At 35.9% G+C, this 13,190-nt stretch overlaps 1 protein-coding gene across 14 annotated transcripts in view; it reads right to left on the bottom strand.

The window, feature by feature from the left end:
* The window catches only part of DPY19L4 (dpy-19 like 4), a 65,396-nt gene that overhangs the window by 41,464 nt on the left and 10,742 nt on the right, over nt 1-13,190 (bottom strand). For 8 of the 14 annotated variants that reach the window (XM_014728207.3, XM_070222340.1, XM_070222339.1 and 5 more), the window contains 4 exons: nt 9,458-9,582; nt 5,695-5,785; nt 5,092-5,213; nt 4,834-4,979 (listed from right to left, as the gene is read on the bottom strand). In XM_014728207.3, coding sequence (XP_014583693.2) covers nt 4,834-4,979; nt 5,092-5,213; nt 5,695-5,785; nt 9,458-9,582 — 484 coding nt within the window. The remainder of the gene's footprint in view (nt 1-4,833; nt 4,980-5,091; nt 5,214-5,694; nt 5,786-9,457; nt 9,583-13,190) is intronic. The other 6 variants (XM_014728206.3, XM_070222348.1, XM_070222346.1 and 3 more) reach the window with 1 other exon arrangement.

Below are 13,190 nucleotides of genomic sequence, written 5' to 3'. Positions count from 1 at the left end.
ACACTACCTAATGGCTGCATGTTCCCTTGTATTGATGTAGTACAACTTACCTAACCGCTCTCTCTATTTTTTTTTAAAGATTGGCACCTGAGGTAACAACCGTTGCCAATCTTCTTTGTTTTTTTCCTGCTTTATCTCCCCAAACCTCCCCCGTACATACTTGTATATATTAGTTGCAGGTCCCTCTAGTTGTGGCATGTGGGACGCAACCTCAACATGGCCTGATGAGCGGTGCCATGTCTGCGCCCAGGATCCGAACCGGCAAAACCCTGGGCCATGGCAGTGGAGCGCATGAACTTAACCACTCGGGCACGGGGCCGGCCCCTCGTCTAACCACTCTCTATTTAGGTCAATTAATTTTTCATATTATTACAAATACTAATACTATAATAAATAAGTTCAAGTAGTGAACTCTTTCCTTCTTTTCGGGATTACTTCCTTGGAATAAAATGGAATTCCTGGAAAAAACTAGCACCTAAAATTGAAAAAACTCACACTTCCACGAGCATCCTGAGTATACCAATATGATCAGAACAGAACCAGCATCATGGTTACCCTTACTTTCTGTTACTTGTACATCTGGGACATGTGCATTCCTTGCATCTTACCTCTTTATGATTATCAGTGTACACAGTCTCTTTTCTTTTTTGCCAAAGATTAAATTTAATATAGACTTTTAATCAGATATTTTCTTTGCTCTTCAAATACAAAGATGTTTCCAGTGAAAGTGATACTCAGGTATTTATTTGTAGATGAGAAGATCAGTGGGGGCCAAGAGCAATTTCTGTATTGTTTATATGTGAAGCCTAGGCTCAGGTTAGCCCATTTTGCTAATAAGTCTGTTCTAAAGGAATCATTTGCCTCTGATTTTTCCCTCCACTACTGTCTGTACAGTGCTGTTTCCTGAAATTTTCTTGAATTTTCTGTATGCCTACATCCTTCAGTTTGAACAAACAGGAGCTATGTTATTATTCTGCTTTCTCTCTCTGATGTTAAGTAATAAGTAACACAAAATACCATTAAGAACACTACTAATAATCATAATGTAATGGAATGACTAATATATTTTTATACTTTTCTAGGCAATCATATATAAATTCTAAAGCTGATGAATAAAAAGGAGAGCATATTCTTTCACAGCATTAAAATATATTTTGCAGTTTAAGATATCAAAATGCAAAATACACACATGAAAAAAACTGCTTGCTAAGAATGTTTCAATTGCCAAAAGATGCATTTTAGCAGAATACATCAGGTTAATTTTTCTAATTCTTACTCCAGCTACCTAGGATATACTTTGTCATTAAATAAGGCAATTTACTCACAATTCTCACTAAGATCTCTAAAATATTCTATTTGACAGAAGGTCTTATTATTCTTTAACACTGTTATTTTTACAGGGAAAAGTTGCCTGGGCTTCCTCTTTGAATTTCTGACAAAGAAAAGTCTGGGGATTAAACGGAATGAGTATCAAAAGTTCATTGCATGTGGTAGTCAGCCTCCAAGATGGTCCACAATGATCCCTGCCTCCTGGCATTAACACCCTCTGTAGTCACTTCCTACACTGCACTACAGTTAGTCTGTGACCAACAGAATACGGCGGAGCGATGTAATATCATTTCTGAGATTAGGTCCTAAAATATATCTGGCTTCTACTATGGCACTCACTCTACACTCTCGGATCACTCACTATAAAGGAAGCCAGCAGCCAAGATGCGAGCAGCCCTATGGAGAGTGATAAGAAACTCAGGCCTTCTAGGTCAAAAACCAGCAAGGAACCAAGGCTTCTTGTAAACAGCCACGTGAGTGAGATTGGAAGTAAATGGTCCAGGGCCATCAAGCTTTTAGACGTCTGTAGCCCCAACCAACTCTTGACTGTAACCTCATAAGAAGCCCTGAACCAGAACCACCCAGCTAAGCCACTCTGGATTCCTGACCTTCAGAAATTGTTTGAGATAACATCTATGGTTTTCAGTTGTTAAGTTTTGGGGTGACTTGTTATGCAGCAATAACTAATACATCACATAATCAAGTGATGCATTATAAAATAATGCTTGTTTTATACTAAATACCATTTCACTCTCAAAAGCAAGACCTAGTCTATAAGTACTAAAATAACATTCTCTGAGTGTCCTATTAAATTTCCAACAATGAATCCCAACAGAATTTTAGAAAAGTATTATGTCAACTTAAAATATTCTCTAACAGGCACTTTCTGACATAATAAGAAATCATCTTAGCCGCCCTCAGCATCCATACCAATTCTTTAATACTATTCTATACTAAAAGGAACCAAAGCTCCATAGAGAAACGGCTAATTCCAAATCTTTCAGAGAATATACAAGGTGAGCCTGATGAGCCAGAAAACAAGAAAGCTTTCAAAGATGAATGAATTTGTGTCAAAAGAACTCAGAAGCCAGCCTGAAAGGATTCCTATTGACCAAAATTGTGACAATTTGAGCAACAAAAAGAATAATGATGGTAAAGGATTTAGTCCTACTAAATCAATGAAAATCCATTAAGTAGAGAAAGATATTAAAAAAGAGAACACACGACAAAGTTTTCTATCACTATCTGAGACAACTATTAAAACAATCTTACTTGAAAATTGGTAATTAAAGTGAAATTAAGCATTTGTCCTGACTTTCTAATAGTAGGTGAATTTAAAGATAAACAAAGAACCCTGGCTAAAGAAAAATTATACTCTTGAAGAATGAAGAATGTAGCTATTGAAAATAGAAAAATATAATTTTATAAACCCTAATGAAATTATTAATTTCAGCAAAGATTATCAACTGGAGTTACAACTGTTAGGTAAATGGTTATCAGGGAAAAGGACATTCATTGGGTGCCCCAAAACACCACACAGATTATTTTCTAGTCAAAAGAGGAAAACACAACTATTCAATGGAGAGATCAGACCATCACCCCTCAAACGAGCAGTACGTCTCAGCTTCACTAGGGGTAGGCCAAATAAATACCACGTAACTTCTAATGGCATAGAACATGAAAACATATTATCATTGATGTACTCAAACCAGAGTTGCTTATCTTGAACCCATTAAGCTTTTAGATACAACTTCCAACTTATAGAAACACAAGAAATAGAGGAAAAAGGTAGATGACACCACAAAGAAGCAACAAGAGAAATTCATACAGCGGGACATTCTGTAGGACAACTGACTCAGTCCCTTCAACAAACCGTTGTCATAAAAAAAGGACAACGTTATAGTTAAAGAGAATTAGGGAATATAATAATCAGATGCAATATGTGGTCTTGAATTAAATACTGGTTTGGATAAACCAGCTAAATAGGCTATTTTAGGGTCAACAGAGGAAAATATGGATTGAGTATTAGATAAGATAAAAAGTTGTCAAAATGGAAAGGCAGAGACTGGCAAATAAAGAAAACAGCACAAAAAACAGCATGTGCAATACACCACATTTTGGCAAAAAAAATACATATACAAATACATACACGCATACACATACACACAGACATTCACATAGAAAAAGATCCAAAAGAATAGGCACCAAGGTCTAAAAAATGCTGAGTGATCTCTAGGTGGTGGAAATGTGAAGTTATTATTTTATTGTTGCTGGTTTTAATTTTCTACAACATACATCCATTGCTTTTGTAATAATAAAGTTTGGTTCATCCCTGTATTTATAAGAAGAAATACACTTAACCCATAAACCTGGATAGCTATATTCGAAAACTTCTAAGGAAAACTTAAAAAATCCTTTATATAAAATTGTTGCCAGCATGTGACTCAATATAAACAAAGCCCAACAAGAGATACAGCCCTTAATGCTGAATCTCAATAACTTAAGGGTATCATATTTTTCATTTGGAAATTGTAGAAAGAAATGTGTAACAGAAGAAAAATTTTATTTTAAAAAATTTAATCATGTTAAGTGTTTTAGGCAAAAAAGTGCTATGGAGAGGAAGGAGAATATTCATCATTCAAAAAATAACTTTTTGAAACTGACCAATGACAAGAAAATTTTTGACATGTCTCAAATTAGCCCTCCATTTCAAAGAAGCCCCACTCCTACTCTCCATTTACTTGCTATTAAAGAACTGAGGCTGCTCTGGTCACCAAAAGGGACGGGTTTATTAATTCAAAGCACACTGTCATAGATTAACACAGAATCCTTGTCTGTGGTAGTTAACTTAATGATGTATCTGATGCCTCTTCCTTCTATTCATGAAGCTATGTCATCAATGTTAAATAAAAGAGGAAAGGAGGTTTATTCATATATGATAATGTTGCTACATCTGCAAAAAGAGAGACAAGATGGGTGTAATATTTTTCAATTGTTGCATGACAAATGACCACAAATGTAGTGGCTTAAAACAACACAAATTTATTAGCTCACAAACACAGCACAGCTGGGTGGACTGTCTGCTCAGGGTCTCCCTAAGCTAAAAGCAAAGCATCAGCCAGGGCTGCAGTTCTCATCTGGGGGCCTGCAGTCCTTTTACAAGCTCACTGGCTGTTGGCAGAATTCATTTCCTCCTCATTTCAATCCAGTAACGGCACAGTAAATCCTTCTCATGCTTTGAGTATCTCTGACTTCCCCTCCTGCACCAGTTGGAGAAGGCTCTCCACTTTTAAGGGCTCACACGATTAGATCAGCCCCACCATCTAATTTTCCTACATTAAGGTCAACTGTGCCATATAACATAATCACAGGAATGATACCTCACCATAGTCACAGATGTGGTTTAGGGTGTGGAATACTGGGTGGGGGAAGGGGGGTTATTTTTAGAACTGAATACAAAAGCCACAAAACATTGTAAAACTTAATTAAAAATATCTTTCTTACCTGTTAATAATGAACCATGCAACCGTTAGCATTCCTGCTAGCCATGTTCCACTCATAAGCCAACTTGTAACAAATAAAGCAGTAACATATATTCCTTGCAATCCAAAAACAATGCCAATATAGAAATACACTGGCTCAATAATCTCCTAATGGGAAGAAAAAAAGAGAGAGAGGAGATAATAGGATGACATTAAATAATTTTGAGGATTCATAAATATGTGAATAAATAAATATTAAAGTCAAAAGAAAAACACATACATTGCTACCAGTTGCTTGATACAAAACGCTGGCAATAAGTTCTGGATAGAGAGACATTTGCTGCACTGCATTTATAGTCTTCAGAGATACAGTTTTGTTATTGTGTGTCAGTTCATAAACACCTAAAGACAGAAAGATTTTTCTCCAGATTATTTATCCTGCTTTTATAATAATTAAACATGTCATTCAGGTCATTAAATATTTTAAATCATTATCAAGAAAGATCTCAAGATATAATATTCTGTGCCTCATTTTTCCAATTTTTTTATTAAGTACAAGAAAAAACAATACCTATATTCTGAGACAAATCTCCTCAATCATGGGCTCCCAAAAGATCAGTTTTATTTTAGAAAAATATTGTTATTAAAAATACAAATGTGGGGGCCAGCCCTGTGGGCAAGTGGTTAAGTTTGCAAGCTCTGCTTCAGTGGCCCAGGGTTCGCCAGTTCAAATCGTGGCTGTGGACATGGCACTGCTCATCAAGTCATGCTGAGGCGGCGTCCCACAGAGCACAGACAGCAGGACCACAGCTATGATATACAACTAGGTACTGGGGGGCTCTGGGGAGAAAAAGAAGAAAAAATACGAATGTGGCTATCATACCTCTTTCAAACGAAGGTGCCTTTAACATATCTTTATAATAAGAGTAATAAATGGCACTGTCACCTTGAAATGTGATTTCCCGTTCCAGCTCCTAAAAGAAAATGAAATGATTACTTAAATAGCAGTGTGCTAAATTTCAACTGCATTCTTCCTTCTCTCTCCTCATCTTCTAGATTAATACTATTTATTTATCCTTTTATTCAAAGATACGTTTGAACTTTCCTTTAATCACTAGTGCCTAAATTAATGAGGTTAAACTTTTTCAATAATCTGACAATCATTTTAATAAAACACCTAAGGTTTAAAATGGATTGTAGAGCCAGCCTTGATAGTCAACGGTTAAAGTTCAACACACTCTGCTTTGGTGGCCTGGGTTCTGTCCTGGGCGCAGAACCACCCCACTCTTCTGTCAGTAGCCAGGCTGTGGTGGAGGCTCACAAAGAAGAACTAGAAGAACTTACAACTATACACAACTATGTACTGGGGATCTGGGGGGAAAAAAGGAAGAAAAAGGAGAAGACTGGTAACATATGTTAGCTTAGGCTGAGTTTTCCCCTGCAAAAAAAACAATAAATAAATAAAATGGATTGTAACTCCTAAGTAATTTACCTATGACTTATAAGGAAACAAGATTTAGGAAACAGGTTTTCCTGTATAAGGAAAATCTAGAAGGAAAAGGAAAAGAAATGCCCTAAGGACAACAAGAACAGTAAGGCAGGTAATAAAAAATGATGGTTGAGGTGTTAGAACTCCATAACAAAAAGTTTAAGAAGAAAGTAGTATTTTTTTTCGAGGAAGATTAGCCCTCAGCTAACATCTGCTGCCAATCCTCCTCTTTTTGCTGAGGAAGACTGGCCCTGAGCTACATCCGTGCCCATCTTCCTCCACTTTATATGTGGGACACCTGCCACAGCATGGCTTGACAAGTGGTGCCATGTCTGCACCTGGGATCTGAACCAGCAAACTTAACTGCTGTGCCACCAGGCCAGCCCCCAAAAGTAGAATTTTCTATTGCAATTCCACTTCCCTATGTATCCAGAAAAGCAAGCCCTTAATTAGTACTTTTCAAGAGCAGCAGATACCTAATCAGTGCTTTTCAAATGAACTTCCAGAAATATAAGCAAATCTTAATATTAGGATATACAGAACCAACAATACAGGTAGTCAAGACATTGAAAAACCTTGTGCTTTTCACTGTGAATCAAGCTTTCATAAATCTATATTTTTAAATGAAATTCATTTATTTTCACGCATATTTATCAATTAACACAAAAACAAGGTTATCAGAGCAGTTTCCCCAAAGTTTGATCAACAGAACTTCCTAAGATATAAATGAGTATTACCTAAAAAAAGTTCTATAATTAAATAAGTTATGTAAAAGGCTGGATTGAAGAAAGTTAAAGTATAATTAAATAAGTTATGTAAAAGGCTGGATTGAAGAAGGGTTTCTTTATTGCAAGACTTTTCAGAGTTTCAGTATACATTACGCACTGTGAATCTCCAAGAGGAAGTCATTTCCAGATTTATTTGACCAGTGAACCCTATTTTTCTCATTTAGAGCTTATTAATCTAAATAAATTTTCTTAAAATGATTTTATTAATGGAAACATTTGTTTTTTTCTAAGATTTCAAAGATGTAAATTGTTGGTTTTTTTTTTCAGGAAGATTAGCCCTGAGCTAACATCTGTTGTCAATCCTCCTCTTTTTGCTGAGGAAGACTGGCCCTGAGCTAACATCGTGCCCATCTTCCTCTACTTTATATGTGTAACGCCTGCCACAGCATGGCATGAAAAGCGGTGTGCAGGTTCCCACCCAGGATCCGTACCAGCAAACCCTGGGCCGCTGAAGCGGAATGTTCGAACCCACCCATTGTGCCACAAGGCCAGCCCCAAAGATGTAAACTCTTAATCAGCACTTCTCAAAATTTAATGTGCACATGAAACTCCTAGAGATCTTATTAACATGTATATTCTGATTCTAAAATGGGACCTGAGAATCTGCAATTCTGAAAAAGTTCCCAGATGATGCCAATGTTCTTGGCTCATATACAATGCTTTGAAAAACAAGGTTCTTGATGAATGCCTTCTGTATTTTCAAATCTTTGGTTGTTCTCAATTCTGCCTATACAACAGAAGTTGCCTGGAAATATTCTGTGCAATACTGATCCCAGGTACTCCGTAGACCCCCACCTAAGAATCTGTGAGGGACAGATGCAAAACAGAACAAAATCATTCCATTTGCAATAACATGGATGGACCTTGAGGGAATTTTGTTAAGTGAAATAAGCCAGCTAGAGAAGGATAATCTGTGTATGACTCCACTCATATGAAAAACTTAAAAATGTGGACTAAGAGAACAGTTTAGTGGATACCAGGGGAAAGGTGGGGTGTGGGGGTGGGCACAAAGGGTGAAGTGGTGCACCTACAACACGAATGACAAACATTAATGTACAACTGAAATGTCACAAGATTGTAACCTATCATTAACTCAATAAAAAAAAAGAAAAAACAAAAAGAATCTGTGAGGGAGGTTATTTTTTGAAAGCTCCCCAGATGATTCTATCATACATCCAGTGTTGAGAACTACTAATAGTTAACCTGCATAACATATTCAAGGAAACAGGATATGCTCCAGTAACAGCTTTTGTCAAATCGAAACAGGTAAGTAATTATTCAGTTACACGTTTTGGTGTTGTCAGGTATATTAAGGGCTTAGAAACATTTAGTCAGCTTGACTACTTGCTCAAAAATAAGAACAACAGTAGTTTGGGCTGAGAAAAGAAAACCCTTAGTGGCAAGTGGCAACACTGTGAACTTTACCATTGCCTATTATATCTGATTGTGAAGCTAAGTCTGAAAACAAACTTATTCAAAGGCCAAATGAATTATGAATATAATTATAGTGATTAAAGAGTCTGTGGAATATACATGATTTAAAACCAAACATTAGGGGCCAGCCGAGTGGTTAAGTTCATCTCCATTTTGGCGGCCCAGGGTTTCGCTGGTTTGGATCCTGGGCGCACACATGGTGCTGCTCATCAAGCCACACTGAGGTGGTGTCCCACATGCCACAACCAGAAGGACCCACAACTAAAAATACACAACTATGTACCAGGGGGCTTTGGGAAAAAAAGGAAAAATAAAATCTTTAAAACCAAACATTAAACATACTACTATGTGGCAACATCTTAATAAATACTGTTATGCCTGTTAATCATTTTCAAACCCCCAAAACATTCAATTATGTAATCGAAAATCTATTCTCATGCTGAAACTTCCACAGATTGTTTCTGAAATGTAAACTACCAAAACTACTAAAAAGCTGCCTCAATTCCACAACATTTCACTGTCATCAAAAGTGCCTGATAGGGGCCGGCCGGGTGGCCAAGTGGTTAAGTTTGCACGCTCACTTTGGCCATGCTGAGGTGGTGTCCCACATAGCACAACTATGTACTGGGGGATTTGGGGAGAAAAAGCAGGAAAAAAGAAAAGTCAGGAAAAAAAAAGTCCCTGATAAATTAATTGCACAAAGAAAAGCATCCTCATAGTCTCTATTCTATGGATTTGAAATACATTCTATTAAATTTTTCAAGGTTGATACTGCGACTGTGCTCTCAAAACAACTTCTATACCATTTTGTTTCTAACGGCTGTAAATAAGAGAGCCCTTATACTGATCACACATATATTTTGGCTCATCGGAAAACATATTACTTAAATATATACTAAAACAACTTTCACATGCTCAAAATTCTTTCTCCTTACCTGCCTGTTGGAAAACCAGAATTTCCGTTCATGGTAAGCTGATAAATAGAGAGCATACATCATACCACTAGTAACTGCTGCAAGACAGCCAATGAAAATCTTTGCAAAGCGCTGAAATAATACATCTGAAAAAGCACATTAAAAGTAATCAGATGTAGATGATATTTATGGACTTTTATTAAAAAGGAAAAAGTAACCAAAAAGTAGTATGTACTCTTAACACAATGTGATGAAAATGACTAACTCTGTGGTCTTCCTCTCCAAAACCCATAACCCCAGTCTAATCATGAGAAAAACAGCAGACCAATTCCAATAGAGGGGCATCCCACAATACACCTGACCAGGACTCCTCAAAACTGTCAAGGTCATCAAAAACAAGGAAAGCCTGAGAAACTCCTCACAGCCAAGAGGAGCCTAAGGAGACATGATGACCAACTGTAATGTGGTCTCCTGGATGGGATCCTGGAACAGACAAAGGACATCAGAGAAAAACTAAGGAAGTCTGAATAAAGCATAGACTTTAGTTAAAAATAATGTATCAGTATTGGTTCATTAATTATAACAAATGTACTATACTAACATAAAATGTTAATAATAGGGAAATCTGTAGGGGGGTGGTAACATAGGAACTCTGTCCTATCTGTTCAGTTCTATAAATCAAAAATCGTTTTTAAAATTAAAGTCTATTGATTTAAAAAAAGGAATAAAAGGAACGTACTACCAAATATCTAAAGAAAAAATACAGGTTAATTCAAATTACTGTTGAGATTTTCTCCTTATCAAGGAATTTTTTTCTTTACTGAGGAATAATTTACCTACCATAAATTACAGCCAGTTAAAGTGTACAATTCAATGACTTTTGATGATTATGTATTTAAAACACCATATACAACTGTTACGTATATGTAACTACTTGATGAAATAACATAAAAAACATTTGGATTTTCTACACACAGGACGATTTAGTCCTGCAGAGCTATTAAGATTAAGTACATGAGCAGAGGTCTAAGGGGCAAAAGCCCTGTGTTGTATTACTGAACTACTGACAGATGCATAAAAATCAAATTGTTGATTTACTAGTTTAGCTAACCTAAAATCTTGGCTATTTTCAAAACATTATTTAATAAATATTAGTCTGCATAGCATAGTAGAGATATTAAATAGACTAATTAGTTAGATATCACTAAATTAATAAGAATTATATTCAAAATGCTTGAAAAACACTACCCAATAAAGGAAATATTAGCATGAGTATGATGCAATTGCTTTAAAATTACTGTTTCCAATAGCATGTAGAAAGCATTTGGCCTGGTACATAGCAAGTGATCTTAGCTACCACCATTGAGCTACGGCAGCGTACTTGCAAAAATCTATGATAGTTAATTAAAGCAATGTTCACGTGATATGAACTACAAAAAACAAATAAGAAAACTTATCTATGGTGGCAGTTTGACAAAAGTGCTTCAAAGTTTCTAAACGTATCTATTCCTGTTTTTTTTTCATTAAGTCTTAGATAATGGCAAATTAATCCTAATTATCAGAGGCTATTATAAAAAATATATTCAACCAAATCCTATATATAAATGCCTTGCCTTAATACTAAATATTTTGTTTTTGAAAGTTTGTTTGTAAAGAGTCAAAGATGGAATCAAGCTATCAGCGTTTGGTATTAGTGCATATATTTTGGAGAAAATAAACAACTCTAGGCTTTGGAAATTATTGTCTTAAAAAATTATCATTTGAATTGGAAAACTGAAAAATAAAGGACCTGACTTTTAATTAAGTTATATTAGTCATAAACCAGCCTAATCAGATAACTTCTGTGTTATCTGTGTTACCCCTTCACTTGTAAAATGTTAATCATGCACACAAAAAAAGAAAAAAAAAGAACCCTACATAAGAGAAAGAAGAAAAAGAAAAATGTAAGTACACTGAAAGCAATACTTGCCAAAATTTTAAGAGTAATATATCTACTGGAATTATTCATACATCTTATTTTTATTATACTTTTCTCTATGTCCTACATTTTCTACCCTGAAATAATTTTTGCAATTAGGGAGAAAATACTATTTTATAGTAATCTCTGGATTGTTTATTATCTTTTTTATATTGTATTTTCCAAAATGTTTTAAATGACCACTCTATTAGTCAGCTTTGCTGTGATAAAAAAGTGGCCTCAAACTATCAGTGGCTTAACAAAACAAGGTTTATTTCTCACTCATGTTACTTGTGGGAAACTCTCCACCCAATTCTAAACTTCAGATTAGCTGTGGCTCTTCTCCATATACCTTCTTCAGAGTTCCAGATTGTGATCAGTCCCTGTTTGGGACATGCTCTTCTCATGAGAGGCAAAGAAAAGGAGAACAGGCAGAAGCATACAACGCCTCTATAAGTTTCTGGTCAGAACTAGTACACTGCTTCTTCCACTCATTCCACTGGCCCAGGTAAGTCACATGGTAAGCCTGACAATAGGCAAGGGAAGAGGCACCCAAATCACACGCCAGTGGGAAGTGATATATAATCCACTTTTAATTGAGAGGGCAAACATTTGGGAACAATAAAAGGGAACAATAAAATCTCTCAAAAGCTCAGCCAACAATTCTCCTAGGTGCTTACCTAAGAGAAATAAAAACAATGTCCACAAAAAGATGTGTACAAGTATATTCATAGCAGCCTTATTCATAATAACTAAATACTAGAAACTACTCAACAAGAAGAGAAGGGTTAAATACTTATAGCACCATGAATCTCAAATGATCATATTTTCAAAGGACAACATACTGAGCTAAGTGAAAGAATCCAGATACAAAGGCATACATGTTGTATGATTCCATTTATATGGAATTCTAACGCATGTAAAGTTAAACAGTCAATATTGAAAAATATCAGAAGAGTAGTTGTCTTAGGGGGTACAAGGCAAATCTACTTTCTGGAAACCATACAAAGGAGCTGTCTGGGAAACATTTTGTATCCTATTTCAGCTGTATTCAAGTGTTAAAACTTATTTAAATAAACACAAGATTCTGTGCATTTTATTATATGTTAATTATACATTAATTTTTTAAAATTCAATCACTCAGTTTTGCAAAGGAAAGAACAATTTTGTTGGCTTTTACCTAATTGATTCCAGTCAGCTGCACATTCTAACAACTACACTCACAACTTTTTCTTCTAGATATGCCTCTCTCAAAGATTTAATTACATGTATTTTGAGCTTATCAAGCTTCTGTGGGACTGCACCCTTTGTCTCTTTTCCCTGAGAACTTTGTCCAGCTGAAAGGACTTACCAGCAACTACCTTGATCCATTCACACATTTTTACAAACCATGCTGACAGCCTTGCCCTTTGATTTGGTCATTGCTCTGAGGATTCATCTTAATCAGCCTTTGTTACTCAAAGTATTTATTTTATTTTTTACTGGTTGAAAAAAATAAATAGTTCTAACTTCAACAAGTCTCATAAGTTTAGGATTCTCTATCTCCCTCTTCATTCCTGCTTGCAAATAGGCCAATTCTGTCCTAAATTCAGTTCTTTCCTGTTATCAAATGCAGCTGATAACTAAGTCACTCTAGTGAACATTCTGTTTTGTAATCTTGTTACGTAAAATAATAAAAAATTAGTATTAATGGGGCTGGCCCCGTGGCCGAGTGGTTACGTTCCCATGCTCTGCTTCAGCGGCCCAGGGTTTCACTGGTTCAGATCCTGGGCACGGACACGGCACTGCTCATCAGGC

Source organism: Equus caballus, chromosome 9, assembly GCF_041296265.1.
Source record: "Equus caballus isolate H_3958 breed thoroughbred chromosome 9, TB-T2T, whole genome shotgun sequence".
In the NCBI taxonomy this organism is placed as follows: Eukaryota; Metazoa; Chordata; class Mammalia; order Perissodactyla; family Equidae; genus Equus; species Equus caballus.
This window is presented reverse-complemented; position numbering and strand designations above follow the sequence as displayed.